At 45.9% G+C, this 20,368-nt stretch overlaps 1 protein-coding gene across 2 annotated transcripts in view; it reads left to right on the top strand.

The window, feature by feature from the left end:
- The window catches only part of Mrtfb (myocardin related transcription factor B), a 127,020-nt gene that overhangs the window by 72,076 nt on the left and 34,576 nt on the right, over window positions 1-20,368 (top strand). The window contains exons 1-3 of one of the 2 annotated variants that reach the window (XM_042698370.1): window positions 6,301-6,473; window positions 18,025-18,090; window positions 19,832-19,887. In XM_042698370.1, coding sequence (XP_042554304.1) covers window positions 6,353-6,473; window positions 18,025-18,090; window positions 19,832-19,887 — 243 coding nt within the window. In that variant the 5' untranslated portion in view covers window positions 6,301-6,352. Of the gene's footprint in view, window positions 1-6,300; window positions 6,474-18,024; window positions 18,091-19,831; window positions 19,888-20,368 lie in introns of those variants that run through there. The other variant, XM_042698369.1, reaches the window with a different exon arrangement.

Raw genomic sequence — 20,368 nt, 5'->3', positions numbered from 1 at the left:
CCGGTTTTATGGTGGTTTATTGGAGATAGGAGTCTCACGGTCTCTCCTGCCTGGGCTGGCTTTGAACCACAATCCTCAGATCTCAGCCTCCTGAGTAGCTAGGATGACAGGCGTGAACCACCAGCGCCCGGCTCTGGTTTGTTTTTAGTGTTTCACAGTTGGGTGTTTTTGAACAACTAGTTATTTTATAGGATGACCCCAGTTTGGATTTGCTTGGTCAGTTCATGTTGAACATTTTCAGTGAGAAACATAGGTGCTTCATCTCCATGAATCACATTAGAAGGAACGTGACAGTTGGACCCACTGTTGGTGAGATTGTGTGGACACTTAGTGAAGATGACATTCTCCTTTCCTTTTCTAGGTAATATTCTCCTTTCCTTTTCTAGGTAATATGCCTTTCTTCTTTTTAATAAGTAATCTGTGGACTGTGCCTTGAAACTATTCTGTGTTCCAGACACCTAATATTCATGGTTACACTGACAGTTCTCACTTAAATAAATTATTATAAAGTGACTTGCAAAATGATCTTCTAATTCTGACACATTTTTTTCTCTGACAGTTGGCATTCTGAAAAGAATAGCCACCTTCTCTAAGGAAGGAATTGCTATAGACTTAGAGTCCTTAATTTTTGAAATTGGAATGGTCTTATCCATTATTGCTATAGTTTTGAATGTACAAATTGTCACAGATGTGGACAATGAGATTCCCTTATTTTGAGTCTTTTTACCTACTTCTCTTTTATATCCTTTTTAACCTATTAATGTTCATGTTTAGCACAAGATACTTTAGGGTTACCTTATACTTTTGTTAACCTAGTCTTAAAATTAACCCTTTTGCTAAGAATCTCTGGTTCTTTTATTTATGAGCCAATACTTGAAAGCTAAATGTATTTGTTGCTAATTGGCTAGATGTATTTGTTGCTGTGTGGCTCTTTTTTTAAGAGCAGTGAGTTCCAGCCAAGTGTAGCCATGCTGTCTTGAAAGAGAGCAAAACCAGAGGATTTACTCCTCAACAGTGAGGCAGAGTAGAGAAGAGATAATACCCAGCCACTTGTGTATTATGTAGAAGAGAAATGGTCTTTTTAAAATAAATGGTTCTAGATTAGTCAGCGGAAAGGTATTTATCTGGAACCCAAAAACCAAAATAGTACCCATGCTGTGGGGAGAACATCTCTGCCACCCAGGCGGAGTGACCCTCCCGCACTGCACACACAGCCTGCGGCCTGGCCGCTCCCTGAGTCCCAGTGTGTTCCCAGTGGCTTCCTGAGGCTTGTCTTCAGGAGGAAGCCCAGATGCTCCACAACCTGCAGACCCCGACTAGCCTTTGCCTGTGCCTGTCTGCACCCTGCCCAGCAGCCTGGCTCCACTGCTCCCCAGGCATTGTTCTTCCTTGAGACTTGGTATCTTTGAACACACTGTTCTCTCTGCATGTGCTTCCTGTCCTTCCCTTTCCAGGCTTCTCACCCCATAGCCTTGTTTGTGAGGCACCCGCCCCCACTCCTTTTCCCCTTGTCCCGATAGATGATTCAGAGTAAATCACTGTAGGGAGGTCAATCTAAGCCATAAAATGCTTCACCTTGGCCTTCCAGGTTAAAGTCTGATTACCATTCTGTGTTGGTTTTTAATTCTGGCACACTAGGCCATAGAAAACATTTAGCATTCCCTGTTTTGCAGACACTGTTTTGTACTTTTAACTTCTCTGAATGTTTTGCTTGAAATGACAAGGGATAGGAGTTTTTTGTTTTTTTGTTTTTTTCCGTAGAACTGTAAGTTTCAGACTCAGGGTATGGCTCTAGTGGCAGAGCCCTTGCCCAGCAAGCACAAGGCCTCTGAGCTCAATCCCTAGTCTCTATCTCTCTGTCTCTCTCTGTCTCTCTCACACACACATACAAACATATTTAAAGCTTTTATGTGCAGAAACACAAAGGATATAGGAGCTGGTATGCCCAAGTCAAAACTAAATTTTTGTATCTAGCCATTCCATTTTGTTACACTGTTTCAATGGCAGTTTGTGTTCTACTAGATAGGTGGGGTCTATCAGCCTCTGTGGGAAGTATCCCTGTTTCCAGAACTAATTGTGATTGTCCTTGCTTCTCCCTCCCTGTTCCTTCACCCTGGAGGCTGCCTGCCACCCCTGCCTTCCGTACTGAGGGATTTCAGGAAGGCCACCAAGGTCTCCTCCTGAATGAGCTCTCCCTTCTCCCTCCTCCCCACACCCATTTCCCTCCCCCTTGTACTGAACACCATCCAGGTTACAGAGTGGCTGAAAGGGGAGGAGCAGCGGGCAGGGAGGAGGGAGAGGGCAATGGGATACTCTTCACAGTCCAGACTCTGAAAGAGAAATCCTACAAATGTGATTTGAGTGACTTCCCAATTCTCCAACGAATAAGTGTATGAACCATTTTAGATTCTTAGAAGTTAATTTGTTGTGTACAGTGAATGCCTTTGGGCAGAGGGCTCAATTCTCTCACAAAGCTCATTGAGAAAAGCAAGGAGACTCAAGCCATACGCCTAGGTTAAAAGTTTTCTGTTCAGTTCTTCAAAGCCACGGATGGACAAGTCATTTAAGCTCCCAGGGCCTCACTGTAGCATGATGATAGGAGTAGTTACTGAGTGGAGCGGATGGGTTTCACTTAACTGTAAACCTTGGGTAAAGGGAGAGAGCTCGCATGGCTTTACGCTAATAAGGCATATTCTGTGGTTCTGTCACATCTGTACCACTGCTCTGAGCAGGAGGAGAGACCAGCACACTCTACTCAGGGACGTCAGGACACCCCCACTGAGCGTGCACAGAACGGAGAGTGTGAGGACAGAGCACAGAGCTGTGAACCCCACTCCACAGGGCATCTCTCCCCTCAATGTGTGCGTGTGCGTGTGCACATTTTCTTACATGTGTAGTTTTTAGAGGTAGGATCTCACTGTAGAGCCCAGGCTGACCTCAGCCTCTTGAAACTCTTGCCTCCATTTCCTAAGTAGCTTGGATTACAGGCATGTGTCACTGTGCAGCTCTTTTAAGGTACATTATCTGATTTCAGAGATAGCATAGTTTGATTTCCTTTTTATTCTCTGTATAAACAGAACATTTTTCTTCAATTCTTCCTCTCAAATCCTTTTTTTTTTTTTTTTACAAAAATAGTTTGTTATGCCCATTTAGAAATGATCTAAAGGTATAGTATTTCTCAGTAGTATTTAGAATACAGATAAAAAAATATGTATTTTCCTTGAAATATGGCACCCTGGAAGAAATCTTGAATACAAACTCCACTAAAATGTATTCAGCACACATCAAATGTATCCACCCACAACCTCTGGATGAAGCTTCAGAGCGCAGCACCATTCACCCGCAGACTACAAAGCAGCGCTAGGTGGAATGTCCTCTTCTCTCCCCTCCATGGCAGGAATGGTGAGCGAGGTCTCCAGAGCCCTTGCTTCTCCGCAGGCTCTTTACATTTTTGGCTTTTGAGTGTTTGGCACCAGGGAAGCCTTGTCCATTAGTAATATGCCCTGCGTCTTCCTTATTGAGGCACAGCGTCATCACAGAGTGTCTTTTCTTCATCGGCTTTGTAAGCATACATTGGCTCTGCCAAGTTTCTGTGTAGATCCCCTGAGCCACGTCTGTTTGTGTTCTGATTCCCCAAAGTCTTTCTTGGATTGCTGCTACTCTAAGCCATACAGTTTTTCTCACGCTTATTAAATATCTCTTCTTGGGTGGTGGGAAAGTTGACGTGATGTATAGCAGTCTTGTTCATAGTAAAACATTTTCGAGTGCGCACACACACTGTGGAAGCAGATCATAGGCATCTATTAAATGACCTTAATCACATACCATCTGCAGTTCAATGTCTCACATAACAACAGAACCAAATGCCAATGAAGGTGGTCCAGCCCTGGGCTCAGAAACAAGCAGGAATAGTGAATGACCCTGGGCTTCTCTTATGAGAGAGAACGAAGGCTTCCTTCCTTCCTCCCTAATTCCGTCCAAAGACATGGGGCTGAGTTAGTGGCTGCCAGTCGTGGGGGGGGGCAGCAGAGGCAGTGGGCTAGGCAGAGGAGGAACCTGAACGTCAGCTTCAGCAGCAGCAGGAGGGGGCGGGGCGTCCAGGGCAGCCATGAGGTGGGTGGGTTGTAGAGACTACAGGATTTAGGGAAGGAAACTACCAGCAGCAAAGAGAGAAATGGATGAGCCTGTGACATTAGACTTCATTTTCAGAACTTAAAAGCAGCATCCTGGGAAAGGGAATGTTGGTATTTGCTGGTTTCATTATTCCTTTTGCAAAGTAATTAAGAATGTAGAGCCTGGAGTCTACTTGTGTTGGTGTCCTGGCCACCACTTACAAAATAGGTCACCTCTGACAGAATTTTTTTTTCCTTTTTCTGGTTGTGGGGCTTGAACTCTGTGCCTGGGCGCTGTCCCTCAGCTCTTCAGCTCAAGGCGAGCACTCTACCACTTGAGCCACAGCGCCACTTCCGGTTTTCTGGTGGTTTAGTGGAGATAAGTCCCAGGATGTTCCTGCCCTGGCTGGCTCTGAACTGCAATCCTCAGATCTCAGCTTCCTGAGCAGCTGGGATTACAGACGTGAGCTGCCGGTGCCCGGCTCAAATATTTGATTTTTTTATGCCTCAGTTTTTCCATCTGAGGTTGACCTCACCAATCTACTGGCAAGATAAATAAGATAATATATGAAAAACACTTAGATCATAGCACAGGATAAGCACTAAATAAAGCATTAACATTATTTCGTAAAAGATTAAAATTCTGTAAAATCATTATATTTGCTTCTGCTTTCACCAGTAGAATTACTAAAAAGTCATAAAAGTTTTGGCTTCTGCTCATGAATCTGTCTAAAGATCAGAACAAAGCCTGCAAATGGTGGTATTCTAGAGAAGGGAGGCAATATACTGAACTGCAGTAGAAAGATTTGAGCTTTGAGGAACTAAAACGTGGCTAAATCCTAAGGCTGCTACAAGCTTTGTCAGATTGTCTTGATGTATAAAATGTCTAAATGTCCAAATAACGGTAGAGAGCACAAGATTTTGCCAGGGGTCGCATGAAATAATCTTTGCAAAATATCTAAGTGATCAACCTAAAATGTATCCTCAGAAAATGGTGCTTTTTTATTACTTATATGGAGATAGGCGCAGAAGTTGCTGGGAGCGGGGGTAAACTGGGATTTGAACGCAGCCCCGTGCTCTTGTTTGGCATTCTTGTTCACAAAATCCCGGCCTCAGGACTAGAGAGAATAGTGGAGAATGTGCGAGCTTGTCGGAGAGGTGTGCTAAAACCAGCCCCTCGCCTTGCCTGCACGGGCCAGGCCTCCTGCCGGGGTGCGGCTGACAGGAAGCTTGCCACCCCTTCCAAGGCCGCAGCCCGGGAGCCCGGGACTGGGCCGAAGCTCCAGCCCCATCTGTGTGTGGCCGGGAGGCCGAGTGACTTCCGGCCGCCGAGTGGGTGGTGTGAGTGCCTAGGAAGGTGCGTGGTGCGATTCCTTTCCCGCAGAAGACGCGCTGTGTGTCCTCAGGCCGCGGCTAGTGGTTCACCCCAGATTGGCGGTGCTTTGTCAGCTGAGCTAGGACTAGTTTAGAGCTCCGGATGTATTAGCACTTCGCCTGTTACACGCCAGTCATTCATCCGTTCACTCATTCGTCCACTCGCGCCTTTAGTGGAAAGTGAATGTTCTGGGCACTCTGCTAATGGTTGGTTAGGAGAAGGGGAAGGCCCGCGAGGCTCGCGGCGCGGCCGCTCCGACAGGCGCCCGGTAGCGGTGCCCTGTCTCCACGTCCTGGTCCCCTCGTCCCCACGCCGGCCCCGCCACGCGGACTCTCGGCCGACTAGCGGCGGGAAGGGAACTGCCGCGGGCCGGAGCAGTGTCCACCTCCCGGTACAAAGGCAGCGCGGCCGGCGGCGCCGGCGCCCGCCCCTCGCCAGCCGCAGTGGGAAGTTTCCCAGCCCGGAGCCGGGTCTGCGGGAGCCCGGGACGGCAGGCCGCGGGCCCCGTCTTCTGGGTGTCCGCCGCCCTCTCCTGTCACCACCGGAGGACTTATTTTTAACCGCCTGACTCAGTGTTCATCGGAAGATTGGGGCTGTCAGGCTGCGGGCGGGGGCGCGGGGCGGGCGCGGGGCGGGACCTGGCGCCGTGCGCACCGGCTCCGCCTCCCCGCGGAGGACGGGCGTGGGAGCCAGCTGGGGCCGCGGCGCGGCGCGTGCGGGGCGGGCCGCGGCTGGAGGTGATGGCTGCCTTCTGCTAGTGGAAGACCTGGCCGCCCCGTGCGGGGTGCGAGGAGCGAGGAGCCGCGTCCCGCAGACCCAGCCTTCTCCCGCCGATGCCGCTGCCTCCGCATCCTAAAGCCTCACCATGATCGACAGCTCCAAGAAGCAGCCGCAGGGCTTCCCAGAGATTCTGGCCGCCGGGGGTTTCGAGCCCCTGAAGGGGAAGGAATGCCTTGAGGGGAGCCACCAGAAGAGCCTCAAGGAAGGTCAGTCTGTGGGCCGGGCGGCCGGCCACGTGTCCGTCTGTCCGCGTACGGTGCCGCCGTCCGTGTGTCTGCCCTCCGCTCGGTCTGCCCGCGCCCGGGCTCCACAGCCCGCGCCGGTCCTGGAAGGGGCGCCGGGGAGCGAGCGCTGGGCATGCCGCAGTGATGATTCCGCCCGTCCGGCCGAGGAAGCCCTCCCGATTGCAGGAACGTCTTTGCCCTCGTCCTGTATCTCTTCTCTGGTCCTCCCCCATGGTTGTTTTTTGGTGTTTTTTTAGGAGCCATTTCCTTTTCAACATTAGTCAGAGCACTGCTGCTTTTAGGTTTGCATACACATAATTCCCGGAAAATTAATTTTCCCTCACTTAACATATTAGCAATTTGTATTGTTCAAAGCCAGGAAGGAGCTAGCTGCTTCTCATTAAATCCTGAATGATGGCCAGTTGCTCATAACGCACACCACATTTACATTTTTTTTTGCTTTAAAAGCATATTGCATAGTTTTTGTATTGTATATTGGGTTTTTGTAGTGTTGTTGTTGTTGTTTTCAACAAAGCAAGCAAAGAATAAGCTTGAGAATACTGTTAATTACTGTTGCCAGCAAGCACAGCACTGATTGACTGACCTAAGAAAATGGCCAAAGGCAGGGGCTTGGCTGTTCTGGCCTGGCACTGCCCGAGGCAGGCCCCTGTGGAATGCTGCGCTCCAGTAGCTGGAGACCAGGGGCCCTGGTTTAAGGCCTTAATTCAGGGATCTCAGTAAGTTTGTTCTAAATTTGAGACCCCTCCCAATGCCTGCTGTCTTTGACCTTACGTTTCAAGTCCTACTTTAGGAAGCACAGACCCCGGGACCCCTTTTACTTTCCTCCTGTTGCCCTCGCCTTCACTCTGGATCTTGTTCATTTTACAAAAACTCAGAGTATAAACACTGCATCTACCTAAGGACCACTGGGAGCCTCTTCCAAAAGGATATTCTTTTATTCTCTCTCCCTCCCCCCTCCCTTTTTCCCTCCCATGTTTAGAATATGAGAATATAATGACAGATAGTTATGACTTTCAACTATAAGAAGAGACAGTGGCTGCTGGACTTACTGGATTTGAACTTGTTTTGGTGTATGTAGAACCAGAGGAGCCTGGATGGGAATGAATGATAGACAATGAGGTGTCAGCGGCCACTGTCATGAACTGAACAGTGTGTTGCTTCTGTTTGTACCCAGCTTGCTTTATTGTAGACTCATAAAAATCAAGGCCAGATTTTTAAGGCACATTTCTGGAGAGACACTAGGAGGAAACAAAACTTTTTAAGTCATTTGTTCTTTTTAAAAAACTTTAACTTTTATCTGTTTCATTTAAGTCACATTTGAGTGTTCCCATTAGCTCCATATATTCAAAGCAGTTTTTACACTACTTGAAAACCACAAAGGTAGAAGAAAATGGTTAAGGAGCATAGAACGAAAGGATTAAAAGCATAAAGACAGAAACTAGGGGTTTGGTTCCGGGTAAAACACATGTCTGGCACATGTGCAGCCCTCGATTTGATCCTCAGCACCATGAGTACAATATGGGGTAGGGCATTGTTACCAGATGGCAAAGTAGCATTGATAGTTCCATAATGGATGGATTCCTGTCCTCCCCCCCCCAGTTCTGAGGCACAGCTGGAGCTGCAGTGATACCATGTGGATAGACTAGGGCGTGAAGTGTCCTCAGGTTCAAATCCCAGGTGCACCATTGACTAGTTTTGTGCCCCTGCATTGTTCTGAACCTTTCTTTCCTCATCTGCACAGTGAAGATAAACAGAATCTATTTCCTGCTGTTTACACAAGATGTCTGCCTTGATGCAGGTTCTCATCCTCTTCCCACCCATTTTCTAATCCTGTGTTACTTCTCCATATATATACATAGATATATCTATATATCTATGTATATACACACACATACACACACACACTTAAATCCAGCTGGCATATGCTTACAAAGTAGCTTGTGTATTATCATCCTAAAAAAAGTAGATATAAAGAGGTAAGGAAAGAACTTTCATGTTTCAAAAAACTGCACAGAAATGATTGGATGGTGAATTTGTCCATCTTACCACAGTTGTATTAGACTGGACTTTGATTTATATCTGACTAAAGTATGTATTTCTCCTGAGGAAGTGTGTGTGTGTGTGTGTGTGTGTGTGTGAGAGAGAGAGAGAGAGAGAGAGAGAGAGAGAGAGAGAGAGTATGATCTGCTACCTCGGACCAGGGTTTATTTTGGGGGAAAAAATCCAGAGCAGTTTTGAGAATTTTGTGGAAATGGCTGGTTGGTCATATGAAAACCTCGGTTCCTGTGACAGGCGGAACCCCTGAAGTTGGCTGTGTCACAGCGGCGCTGCCTACAGACGAGCAGCAGCGGACAGTCCCACGGAACAACAGATTGCAACATAGGGACAAGGCGCCCTGGGGAGCTTCATCTGCGCTGAGTGTTGGATTACACATGCATTGTATTAATTTCTGAAAGGCCGTCAGTATGCCAGCAGTTGTGCAAACACCTGTGATTAGTTTATCACTGAAAGTGCCCTAGAGTCTAGTAGGCAGTCCTATGCTGTTTTGTCAGAGACAAATACATAAGTGACTGTCAGTAACGCCTCATCGTTTATTCCTCCAGCATTACATTTCCATCCATCACATCTGATTTGCTACTCATCCTTGTCAGGGTCAGTTTTTTAAAAGAAAATCTGTTTGAAAAAGCAGCCTCTAGATTTTATTATTTTTTATTGCCAGTTCTGTGGCTTGAACTCAGGACCTGGACACTGTACCTGAGCTGCTTTTGCTCAAGGTTAATTGGTTTGTTGGAGATGAGAGTCTCATGTGCTTTCCTGCCCAAGCTGGCTCAGGCTTTGGAATAGCTAGGATTACAGGCATGAGCCATGCCACCTGGCTTGGGTTTGTTGGGGTTTTTTGGTTTGTTTGTTGTTGTTGATGTTGTTTTTAATGAGTGAACAGGAAGATTCTATAATTCTAAACACACACACACACACACACACACACACACACACACACACGCTCTCTGGAGTGGCTGACTTTGTTGGGGTTTTTTGGTTTTGTTGTTGTTGATGTTGTTTTTAATGAGTGAATAGGAAGTTTCTATAATTCTAAATACACACACACACACAGCCTGCTCTCTGGAGCGGCTGACTTAATGTCGCCTGGAAAGGACTTGGAGTCATCCTGCCTCTCAGGTGCTTGCTTCTTTATATATTAGGATTTTTCTTAATTTGTGTTACTGTGGATAATAGTAGTTGGCTGAAAATATGGGACGGGAGCAGGAAGAAACAGACGCTGAATAGAGTCAGAGATTTTCATAGTACCTCAACAAGAAATGTTAGTAACATATGAAAAAGAGAAGTGTACTCCGAACGCCCCCCCCCCAATCTCTCCCAGGTCTTGCACATGCTAGATAAGTACTGTGTCCCAGAGCCTCTCCCAGCCCACGGCAAAGTCACTGTGCCGACCGCCAGCACGGGAAATGTGTGCATAACAAACCGTATCACCACAGGTTGGTCCGTGCTTATGTGATTTTTCCAATAAATACTAGTTGGAGAGCTTAAGTACGTTTTTGCTATAGGCAAGAATAGTAATAATGGTCACACATTTTCATGAGCAAATTCAAAATAGCATTCTACTTAGATTAGCTTCTTTTATCATAGCAGTGGTGGGGAAATCTCAACTTTTAGCTTTGAACATGTTCTAATTATGCTCCACACACATAGGATTTAAAATTAATTTCCAGACCTGCAGTGAAGAAGTGTGTTACAGACCACACTGACTTGACAATAGAAAAACGATAATTATGAATTTTCAGGAAAAATCAATTGACTTGAGATTATGTAATACAATTATTTTAATATGAATCACTATTGAGACAAATGACATAATATCAGTGCCACAGCATACTTGGCAAAGGCAAAATGGTAGTAAGTGGTCTTAAAGGATGGAAATTGAAGGCTAATCTAAAGAGTTCTCTAGCATTGACAGTAAAGTACCACAGAAAGAAAACTGTTACTTGGCTAAAAGTCACCAGCAGCCTCAAATTCAATGTGTCGCTATTAAAGACACTCTCGTGTGATTTGCTAAACTACTGTCTCATAGGCAACTCAACCCAGGAGTTGGGGGCGAGGAAGAGTTTCTTATTTGAGGAACCAGGTTCTCAGTTCTGCCATGTGGCAGTTTGCAGTGGATTGCCAAGGAAACAACAATGCCCTAGCATGTGTTTTTGAGGCATATCTGTAGTAGACTTGGAAAGAAGATGAACGTTTGAGGTATTCTGAGTAATCCATGCTGGGAACGTAGATTGGATAAAGTTGGTAGCTGCCAGTTCATGGAACTGCCCGCCATGTCCACCTGTCACATGTGGCCGGTGGGTGGAGGGAGTGGCACCAGCTATCAATCAGTACCAGAGGTTGAGAGGATGGAAGGAGCCCAGGAGTGAGCCCAGGGATTCACAGGACACTCTGTCTCTTCTTAAAAAACAAGGTGAGTTGGCTAATATACTTAATAAATAAAAATGAAAAATTCACTTCCTTGGGTACACTGGCCACATTTCAGCTGCTCAGTAATAGGCACATGTGCCTGGCCGGACCATTCCCCTACTCACAGAGCTCTCCACACAGTCTCCAAAGCCACTGCGCACTCCTTACCCAGGATTTCCAGTGTGCTTGGGAAAAAATCCAAAACCTTCAAGTCAGAGTCCCTGCTGTCTCAGATCACCTCTCCCTGCGCCCCGCTCAGGTCCTCTGCACGCCAGCCTTCTGGGACACGAGTCAGTGGTGCACGTGCACCCGATCATGTGGTCTCCCCTGCACCGCAGGTGTGCAGGCAGAGCTGCACATCTCTTCAGGGAAGGTGCTGTGAGAGCAGACCTCTCTGTCCTGAGCTGGCTCATCAGACACACACAGGGACGGGCTGCTGGGCTGTCCTGGGCCCTCCTCACCAGAACTCCCCTGAGACCCCCTAGAAGTGTGTCTGCAGTGTCACCTCAGTGAGGTGACAGACCAGTATGACACCAGACAGCTGTTACTCAAAGCTTTCAAACATTGGGTTTTGGTTATTTCCTAATGGTGGCTTTATTGGGTTTGTTAAACAAGCTCCTGAGTGGTAAAAAGGCCAAGCTTAGAATTCCTCTTGTGTCTGGAGTTGTCAGCCCAGGCTGCAATGACAAAAATACCACAGCATCACTTTTCCCACAGTCCTAGAGGCTGGAATCACATAAGGCTGTGGTTTCTGGGCAGGGCCCCTAATCTTGTCCCACTGCTGGCTTTGTGCTCACTCCATGGCCCTTCGGAAAGCTCTGCTGTCTTTTGTCAGTTCACTCATCCTAGTGGGTGAGGTCCCGCCTCCTGCCCACATCACCTTAACTCCAAACACAACCACATAGGAATTTGAGGACACTATTCAAGCTAGACACCTGTGAATTCTTGTTGATATATATCTTATTCTATTGGGATTATATAAATAGGACTTTTTATAAAATAGAGTCAATATGAGTAAAAGCATTATGGATGTTCCTTGGTAACTATAACTAAGACTTAATAGAATATAGAAAGCATTTCTGTATGCTAAGGGGTTGGGGTTTTTTTTTTTTTGCCGGGGGTGGGGTGGGAGCGGTGTTTTGAACTCAGAATCATATACTTTCTAGGTGGGTGGGTACTCTACCCTGAGTTCAAGCCCCAGGACCAGCACCGCTACCACCCCTCTCCCCCCAAAAAAACCCTGATGTATTATGATAGTTCTCTGTACGTTTGGTGGCTCATGCAGTCTCTGCCCATCTGTACTAGGCCCCTGGCTTAATAGTTCATTTCATACCATAAGAAACGTACTTTAAATTCATTCCAACTTTTGACAAAAAGGAGCCAGGGATTTATGTGAAGGTATGATCAGTTTAAAGAAACATGCCCCATTTTTAGCAGTCTGTTTCCATGGCAACAGAGGCAGCAGCCAACCAGCAAGTTATCAGAGCTCCTGTAAATTTCCAAGGCTGGGTGTTGAAAACATTGTCTTCCTGACCTCATGCTGCAGATCAATGCAGGAAACCCACAGTGAGGCAGCCTGGAATGACAGCAGTCTTGTCAGCTTTCAGTTTTTCCTACAGTTTTACTCTTTCCTTGCTAATAGAGGGTAAATGCTGCATTCTAGATTAGGAGACCTCCTTACGGGCAGAGGATGGCAGCTCCAAATCCATCTCTCCACAAGCTAGCAGCCTGCATAACAAGGTGCAGTAGAATGGAGGTAGCATCTGCTACTTAGGCCAAAGGTCGGTGCAAATTTTTAGTTAGCTTGATGTCGCTACTCCCCTTTTCACTAGAAAATAGTTATGAAATGAAAATTCCTGGTACACATCCACCTGCTCTTTGTGGTGCCTGTGCTCTGCATCTGTGTGTGCGTGCACCACTCTGCTTTTGTCTCAGGAAGCAATGGTGAAGTTGGCTTAGTAGTATAGAAAGCCTGGCTCTCACTGACACGCCAACATTTTTGTGGTACCTTTGCATCACATTTTAAAAAATTACTGGAAAGCCGGGCGCCCGTGGCTCACGCCTGTAATCCTAGCTACTGAGGAGGCTGAGATCTGAGGATTACTGTTCAAAGCCAGCCCGGGCAAGGAAAGTCCGTGAGATTCCTATCTCCAATAACCCACTAGAAAACCGGAAGTGGCGCTGTAGCTCAAGCGGGAGAGCGCTCACCCTGAGCTGAAGAGCTGAGGGACGGCTCCCAAGCCCAGAGTTCAAGCCCCATGACCGAACAAAAAATAAAAATTACTGGAAAAGGAATCTTAGTTTATAATGGGCAAATTAGACCCCCGAAAATATGCCCAGAACTCTAATGTTTGTTTGCCACTTGTTAACCTCTCTAAGAGCATGCAGTGCTTTGTTTCTCCCCCAGCGTGGCACAAATGAATTGTAATGGAGATGAGAAGAACCTGGTATCCACTACTTTCTCATGATCTTCACTTTGCCCATAGCTGCTTCTTCAAGGCAACATAATCACATTTCGTCTTTTATCTTCCATCAAGATAAATTCAAAAATAACTTCAAAGCTAAGTGTGCTGTCTCATGCCTGTAATCAGCCAAGGAGGCTGAGATCAGAAGAACTGTTATGCAAGGCTAATCTGTGTACTTTGTGAGGTCCTGTATCAACAGCAAAAGCTGAGCATAGTGGTATGTTCCTGCCATCCCAGCTATGGAGAGAAGTGTAAATAGGAGGTCCAAGTTAGCTTGGGCATAACTATAAGACCCTGTCTTAAAAATGACAGCAAAGCCGGGCGCTGGTGGCTCACGCCTGTAATCCTAGCTACTCAGAGGCTGAGATCTGAGGATCGCGGTTCAAAGCCAGCCCGTGCAGGAGAGACCGTGAGACTCCTATCTCCAATAAACCACCGGAAAACCGGAAGTGGCGCTGTAGCTCAAGTAGTAGAGCGCTAGCCTTGAGCTGAAGAGCTGAGGGACAGCGCCCAGGCCCAGAGTTCAAGCCCCACGGCCAACAAAAAAAAAAAAGACAGCAAAAACAGCTGGCAGAATGGCTCAAGTGGTAGAGTGCCTACCTACCAAGTGCAGAGCCCTGTGTTTAAACCCTAATACTGCCAAAAAATTCAAAATAAAATAACCTCAGACCCTAAATTCACACACTGAAGTAAAACAACTTTCCCTCGATTAATCACCTCTCCCCTTTGGGAATTTATTCTTAAATGTGAAAGTGCTTAGGGAGACAAGCAGCAGCATCTTGGTTCAAAAATCAGTTGAAAATTTAAAATTGGGTACAAACATGATAGTGAGATAAATTGTATTTTAAGGTACTTTATACTGGAAGTCTTAAGATTTTGTCACTTAGAACCATTTAGAGATTTGGGGAAAAGAATTTGACACCTGAACTATCCATGGTACTAAGAAATGATAATTCCAGTGTAGCATTGCAAGTCTGCTTTCTTCAGCATAGTGATTAAAATGAAATTTTTGCTTGTATAAAAGTAGAGAAAGTTGAAAGCACTTTGATTTAGATAATACTGTTTTTAATCTATTGGCAAGAAATAAATAGTATTAAATATTCAAAAGTCTATGCATTTTTCTTTTGTTGGCATGTAATAGAAAAGAACCTGACTTCTTAGGAAATAATGAAGACACATTGTCTTGGCAAAGGTCCATAATTACTTAATTTTTTTTCTCTGAATGAAATAGATAAAAAGTCATCTGCAGCCATCGTCTCTCGCATCTGGCATGATTTCAAAAGACATTGTCTGGGAACAGAATTTTCCTCTTAGCAATTGTGCCTAGTCCCGCTTACACAGAGGTGTTACTCCATCTAGGAATTTGGGGATAATGGGAAGTGAGGAAAAGTGCACTACAGAATTCTGTAGAGGTACAAGAATTGGAAAAAAGCAAAGTGGTGAGTCATGGGGCTTGAACTCTGGGCTTGGGCACTGTCCCTCCACTCTTCAGCTCAAGGCAAGTGCTCTACGGCTTAAGCCACAGCGCCACTTCCGATTTTCTAGTGGTTTATTGGAGATAAGAGTCTCACAGAGTTTCCTGCCCAGACTGGCTTTGAACCATGATCCTTAGATCTCAGCCTCCTGAGTAGCTAGGATTATAGGCGCAAGCCACCAGCGCCCAGCAGCGATGAGGATCTTTAGGGACCCAGCAAGAGGGAACGTTGTAGCTGTGAAATTATGTCTGTTCCATGTTCATAAACTATAACTGTAATTTGTAAGAACAGTCAATACTTAGGCTTAGGGCTGGAAAGGTGGCTCAGTGGTAGAGCGCTTGCCTTGCATGCATGAGGCCCTGGGTTTCGATTCCTCAGCACCACATAAGCAGAAAAAGCCAGAAGTGGCGCTGTGGCTCAAGTGGTAGAGCGCTGGCCTTGAGCTGAAGAGCTGAGGGACAGTGCCCAGGCCCAGAGTTTTGGCCCCACGACCAACAAAAAAATAAAAATAAAAATAATTTATGCTTAAATAAAAGACAGGAAATATACCAAGATAATAACAGCAATTGCATTTCTGGGTGACATTTTTGGCAATTTTCTTTTTTTTTTTTATTTTCTCCTACATTTTTATATTTTCTCATTCTGTATAATGTGTATCAATCTTACTATGTATGAAAAATTGATTTCAGAGGCCTTGGTGTATTCTAGTTAAGAAAGATACATGCATGCAAAAAGCAAATGGTCTAAGCATACCCTGGGCTCTGCGCTGGTGGCCCGGGTAGCCTCTGGAGAACTGCTCCTCTGGAATGCACAGCTGTCATAGTCCCACACGAGGCTGGTGTTTTCCATGGAGAACGCACTCTGCCTGTTTGAAAGGGACTTTTTTTGTATTGCCCCCCCCCTTTCTTTTTGTAGTAATCAAACTTACAAATGACTTAGGACTGTTATGTGGATTGCTTTAGTTTCTAGGCTTTTCTGAGACATTCTTTGAAGTGAACAAATATGAGCAATTGTAGCATGAATTGTCTTAGTCTATGGCCTATGCACTTGGCTTTTGTTAAGATGTAAATACTGTCACTGAGTGTTTTGGACTTGTCTTCCCTCCTGAGAAATCTATAGCTGATGTGCAACTATTTGCAAGACAACCATGGGAGAGTCACCTTACAAACAGCATAGCAGCTGTGAACTAGGACCCCAAAAGCACACAGTTCAGCCCTTTACTCAGCAGGACACCAGGATGTCGTCCCCCCTCCCCGCCTCGAGCACTATACCATGTGAAGGCCAGTACCAAAGGCTGCCTGGAGAGGGCGCCCTTTCCCCGTGCTTACCCTATGCGATTCTTTCACTGAGCTATTTCTAAATTGTGTGCTCTAAAATAATGCAGTGCCTGCCTGCATTCTGGGAGCCATTCTAGCAAATTCTCAAACCTGAGAATGGTCTGGTGGGATCCTCACAAGTTCATAGTCTGAGTCATCTGGGCTAGTGACTGGCATCTGAAATGGGAGCGGGCTTGGGAATCTACTCCTAACTGTGTGCTTGGAGTCAGAGCTGAAGCCGCGTGTTTGGTGCAGGGCAGGCGCACAGGGAAGGAGCAGGGAGGCACGCGTCTCTCTGCTGCCCTCACGGCTGCAGGTGGCAGTGCCCAGGAGCGTGATGCCGGGGTGTGCCATCGTCAGAGATCAGCTGGAGCAGCTGCTCTGCTGTGTGTGGGCTCTGCCGTGACTGCTGCAGCGTGGGAGACACTCCAGTCTAATTACATGTCACTTGCCACTCTAAGAAACCACTCGCCCACGAGTGAACTGTGTTGGACACACTTGCCTTGAAAGTACATTTCCTGCTTTGGGGATAGTTTGCTGCTTATTTTGACACAGAAAAGGAGGCTGTTAATACTTGTGTTACTCTTTGTTTTTGATGCTTTTCCGTGAGGATCACATCAGGAGAAAGGAGAGACGCCGCTGCTGACACTCCACTCCAGAGCCTGCCTCTGCGCGCCCTCCCCTCACCCCTGCCCTCCGGTGCTTTTCCCCGGGTTCTGCTCTGTGCATTACCACCTTATGTGCCACTGGGCATTAGTGTCGGCACTCCTGCGAGAACTCAACCACTGGGCACTGCCAGACACAGAGGCCCACGCCTTGCTTCTGTTCATTCCTAACTAAGCGGAGCGGAGCACACCATCCGCAGACGCACTCGCGTGCCACGCACAGCTGACAAACTGTCACCAGACATTTAAATGTCAGAAACGTGCACAGTTCTTTGCAAGCATGATTTTTCTCTTGTTTTGTGTAACACAGTTCTTCATCACTTGCTTCACCTCTGCGTGAGGTGTAGGTGAAGCATTGGACCCTGTAGCCCCCAAAACTAACAGAAGCCACACTTCTGTATATAAAGCAGAGCTAAGGACATTTGAGAGCCACTGAAAAGTGAGTGGCAGCCCGGGGCGGGGCCCTGCACCCCTGCCTCCCCACTGCTGGAAAAATGCACAGCTATTTTTTGTATACCTATTGATAACCTCTAAGCGCAGGCTTAATCCTCCTAACCTTGCTTTTTATTGCTGGTCTGCTATAAAAACCTAAATGGAAGCTTAACCCCAAACATAGCTAATATACCAAGGAAGCATTTTCCACCATCACATCCTTTGAAAAAGGCTCATTTTCTAAATAAGGCAATGAGATGCCACAGAAGAACTCTGCTTGGGAAATCTAGGGAGCATTTGTCTTTCACTCAGTTTGGCAAGCCAGCTAGCTAAGAAGCTAAAGGATGCCACAGAACCTCCCATTTCAGTTTCTCAGGAAGAGAGTCCCTTTATTAGTAAGTCTTAGAGTGTAAACCTCCAATTTCAGTTGATTTGCTTTACTGCCATATGAAGATATTTAAACAGGAAATCATAAGCTTTATAGTAAAGTTGTTAGCTAAACAAAATTTATGCAGTGTAAATTCAGAGTTCATCCAGCAGACAGAAATCACAAAACAATTCGCTTGGCAAATTGGATAGTGCCAGGCCAGGTCCTTGTTGTTTGGTTATGAAATCAGTGTTCAATAAAGGCCTGAGTCGCTATGCCCTGCAGTTGTCCATCAGCTTCAACGGTCATTATTTTCTCTCCACAGTGCTCCAACTGAGGCTGCAGCAGAGGAGGACGCGAGAACAACTAGTGGACCAGGGCATCATGCCACGTAAGACCCGGAGTGTTCATCTCTTGTGTGCAGCAGCAGCATGGCCATGTCCGGCCTGGGGGCGCCTGTCCACGCAGGCAGAGCCGCCACCACATAGCTAGCGGGAGACGCAGCCGTCAGCATTGCCAATCTAAGAGAACCACGCAAAATGCGTTTCAAATTATCTGAGGAACACTCTTAATACACTGAAGTTCCTCCTTCAAACTTGAGTATTTGTTTTAGTTTTAAAATGAAGTAATCATTTTGCTAATGGATATGAGATTAGACTTGCAAAAGTAACATGATGAAGTTGATTCAGTCTTGTTCTACTCATTTAATCCAAATTAATTATCTTTGGTACTGTACTATAGTCTGTGTAATTAAAGGTATCTTAATTAGAAAACTAATAAGCATTCTATTTATAATTAATAAAAATCCTTCTGGCTCAAGTACAAATACTTCCTGAGTGTCCCTTGGGTTCAACCTTTCAAGAGATTTTTGAGTATTTGCCTAAGTTGTTCTCTTTTCCTTTAAACATTCCTTCTTTGGGGGTGATTTTGTATTTTAAGGGGAAGCTAGTTGTTTTATGTAGGTTTTTAACTCATCTGGATTTTTTTAAAGTTTTACAACAGTTAAAACACTAGAAAGAAGTTCGAGTGAGTTTTTTGCTTCCCAGTCTTCTAAGTCACTGCTGGCCCATAAACCATTTACTGATTTATCATAAAGGAATGATTTTTCTCAGCAGTAAATTTTTTTTCCTAGTGAAACTTTTTTCCTAGACGATTAATTACTGAAAAAGTTTCCATCAAGAATTACAATAGTCAAAGGCTGCTCTGATAATCTGCCCGATTCTCCCACTACTGCATTCTTCTCTGTGAATCAAACAAGCAGGATTCAATGGAGATGTTCAGGATGATATCACTAGGCCACTCTAACTGCCATAGAGAACCATAGAGAACCTGGGAGCCCCTGCAGTGCCTCAAGGCCAGACCGAGTCTCAGTGACACAGGAAGCCTAGCCCTGGTGGATGGGCTACGCATCCCTTCTGCTCACCTGTGGGCATCCATGCAGTCTACTAGGAGATTTTGATGCACATAGCCAAGATGATTTTGCGAAGACAGTCTATAGGAATTGTGTAGCAGGTGTGGTTTTCCTAACTTCTGCCTGCCCTCATGTTGAAGAGTCACTGTGATTTTTGAGCACATGATAGGAAGAACAAGAGCCTTAGAAATTCACCCCCCTAAATCTCAGTCCCTCTGACCATCACCTACCTGTATGACCTCAAGAAGTCACTGGCTTCTTTGGGTCTTTCATATGTGCCAGGCTGATTGACACCTACATGCACGGCTGCTATGAAGACCAAAGCAGCAGCATCATGATGGCCCCAGAGCTGAGCCTGTTGTGGGTTAGGAATAAACAGCGCCTCAGGTCTGAGGCCACGTTGGGCTTTGAGCTGATATGGCATGAAGAGCAAAGACCTCTGAAGGGCCAGTCACGGGCCCTAAGCAAGCTTGCCCAGATGGTGGGAAGTCGTCTGGCCCGGTATTGTCATTATATATGTAACCCTGTTTTAAATGTTTATTTGTAAAATATATACATTTAATTTCATAGCACTTCAAATTTTTGGTATCTCTTAGAGGAATTAAATGGACCTCGAGCTATGCACAGTTAGGATTATCCATCAAGGTGATGTGGTGTAGCTTTGGACTGAGGCGTGAACTCCTGTATTTATACTGTGAAACCATTGATTTTCCCCTCACAGCTTTGAAGAGCCCAGCGGCATTCCATGAACAGATAAAAAGCTTGGAACGAGCCAGAGTAAGGACTTTTAAAGTGTTTTATTTTTCCATGTTGTTGTATTGTACATGTGGACACATAATCGCACACCTAAGTGTATCAGAAAAACACAGCCTAAATGGTGTGGGTTCTAGGGTGGTTTGGTGGAGTTCGAAGAAAATGTGTCACATTTAAATAGTATTAGTTTTAAGCCAGAAATGGATTAGTTTTCCCCACTCGGTGTATCAGTCACATTTCTTCACGTTGTTCTCAGGAAAAAGTCTTAGAGACATGGTAAGAGAGTAATCCTCCCTCCCTTACCCTGCCAAGAGCAGCAGTGAGGCGTTTACCTGAGCGTGGAGGAATGGCAGCATAAAAACCCTGCCGTGCTGGCCCAGCTGCCCTGTCCTTCGGGGAGGCGCCATCAGTACACACATGGGTGTCTGCGTTTGTCTCTAAAAGTGCCGTTATGCTCATTTGTTCCTTTGAGTTTGTTTTGGGGTATAATGTCTATGACGCATAT

Source organism: Dipodomys spectabilis, unplaced genomic scaffold, assembly GCF_019054845.1.
Source record: "Dipodomys spectabilis isolate Male_0828 unplaced genomic scaffold, ASM1905484v1 ptg000231l, whole genome shotgun sequence".
Classification (NCBI taxonomy): Eukaryota; Metazoa; Chordata; class Mammalia; order Rodentia; family Heteromyidae; genus Dipodomys; species Dipodomys spectabilis.
This window is presented reverse-complemented; position numbering and strand designations above follow the sequence as displayed.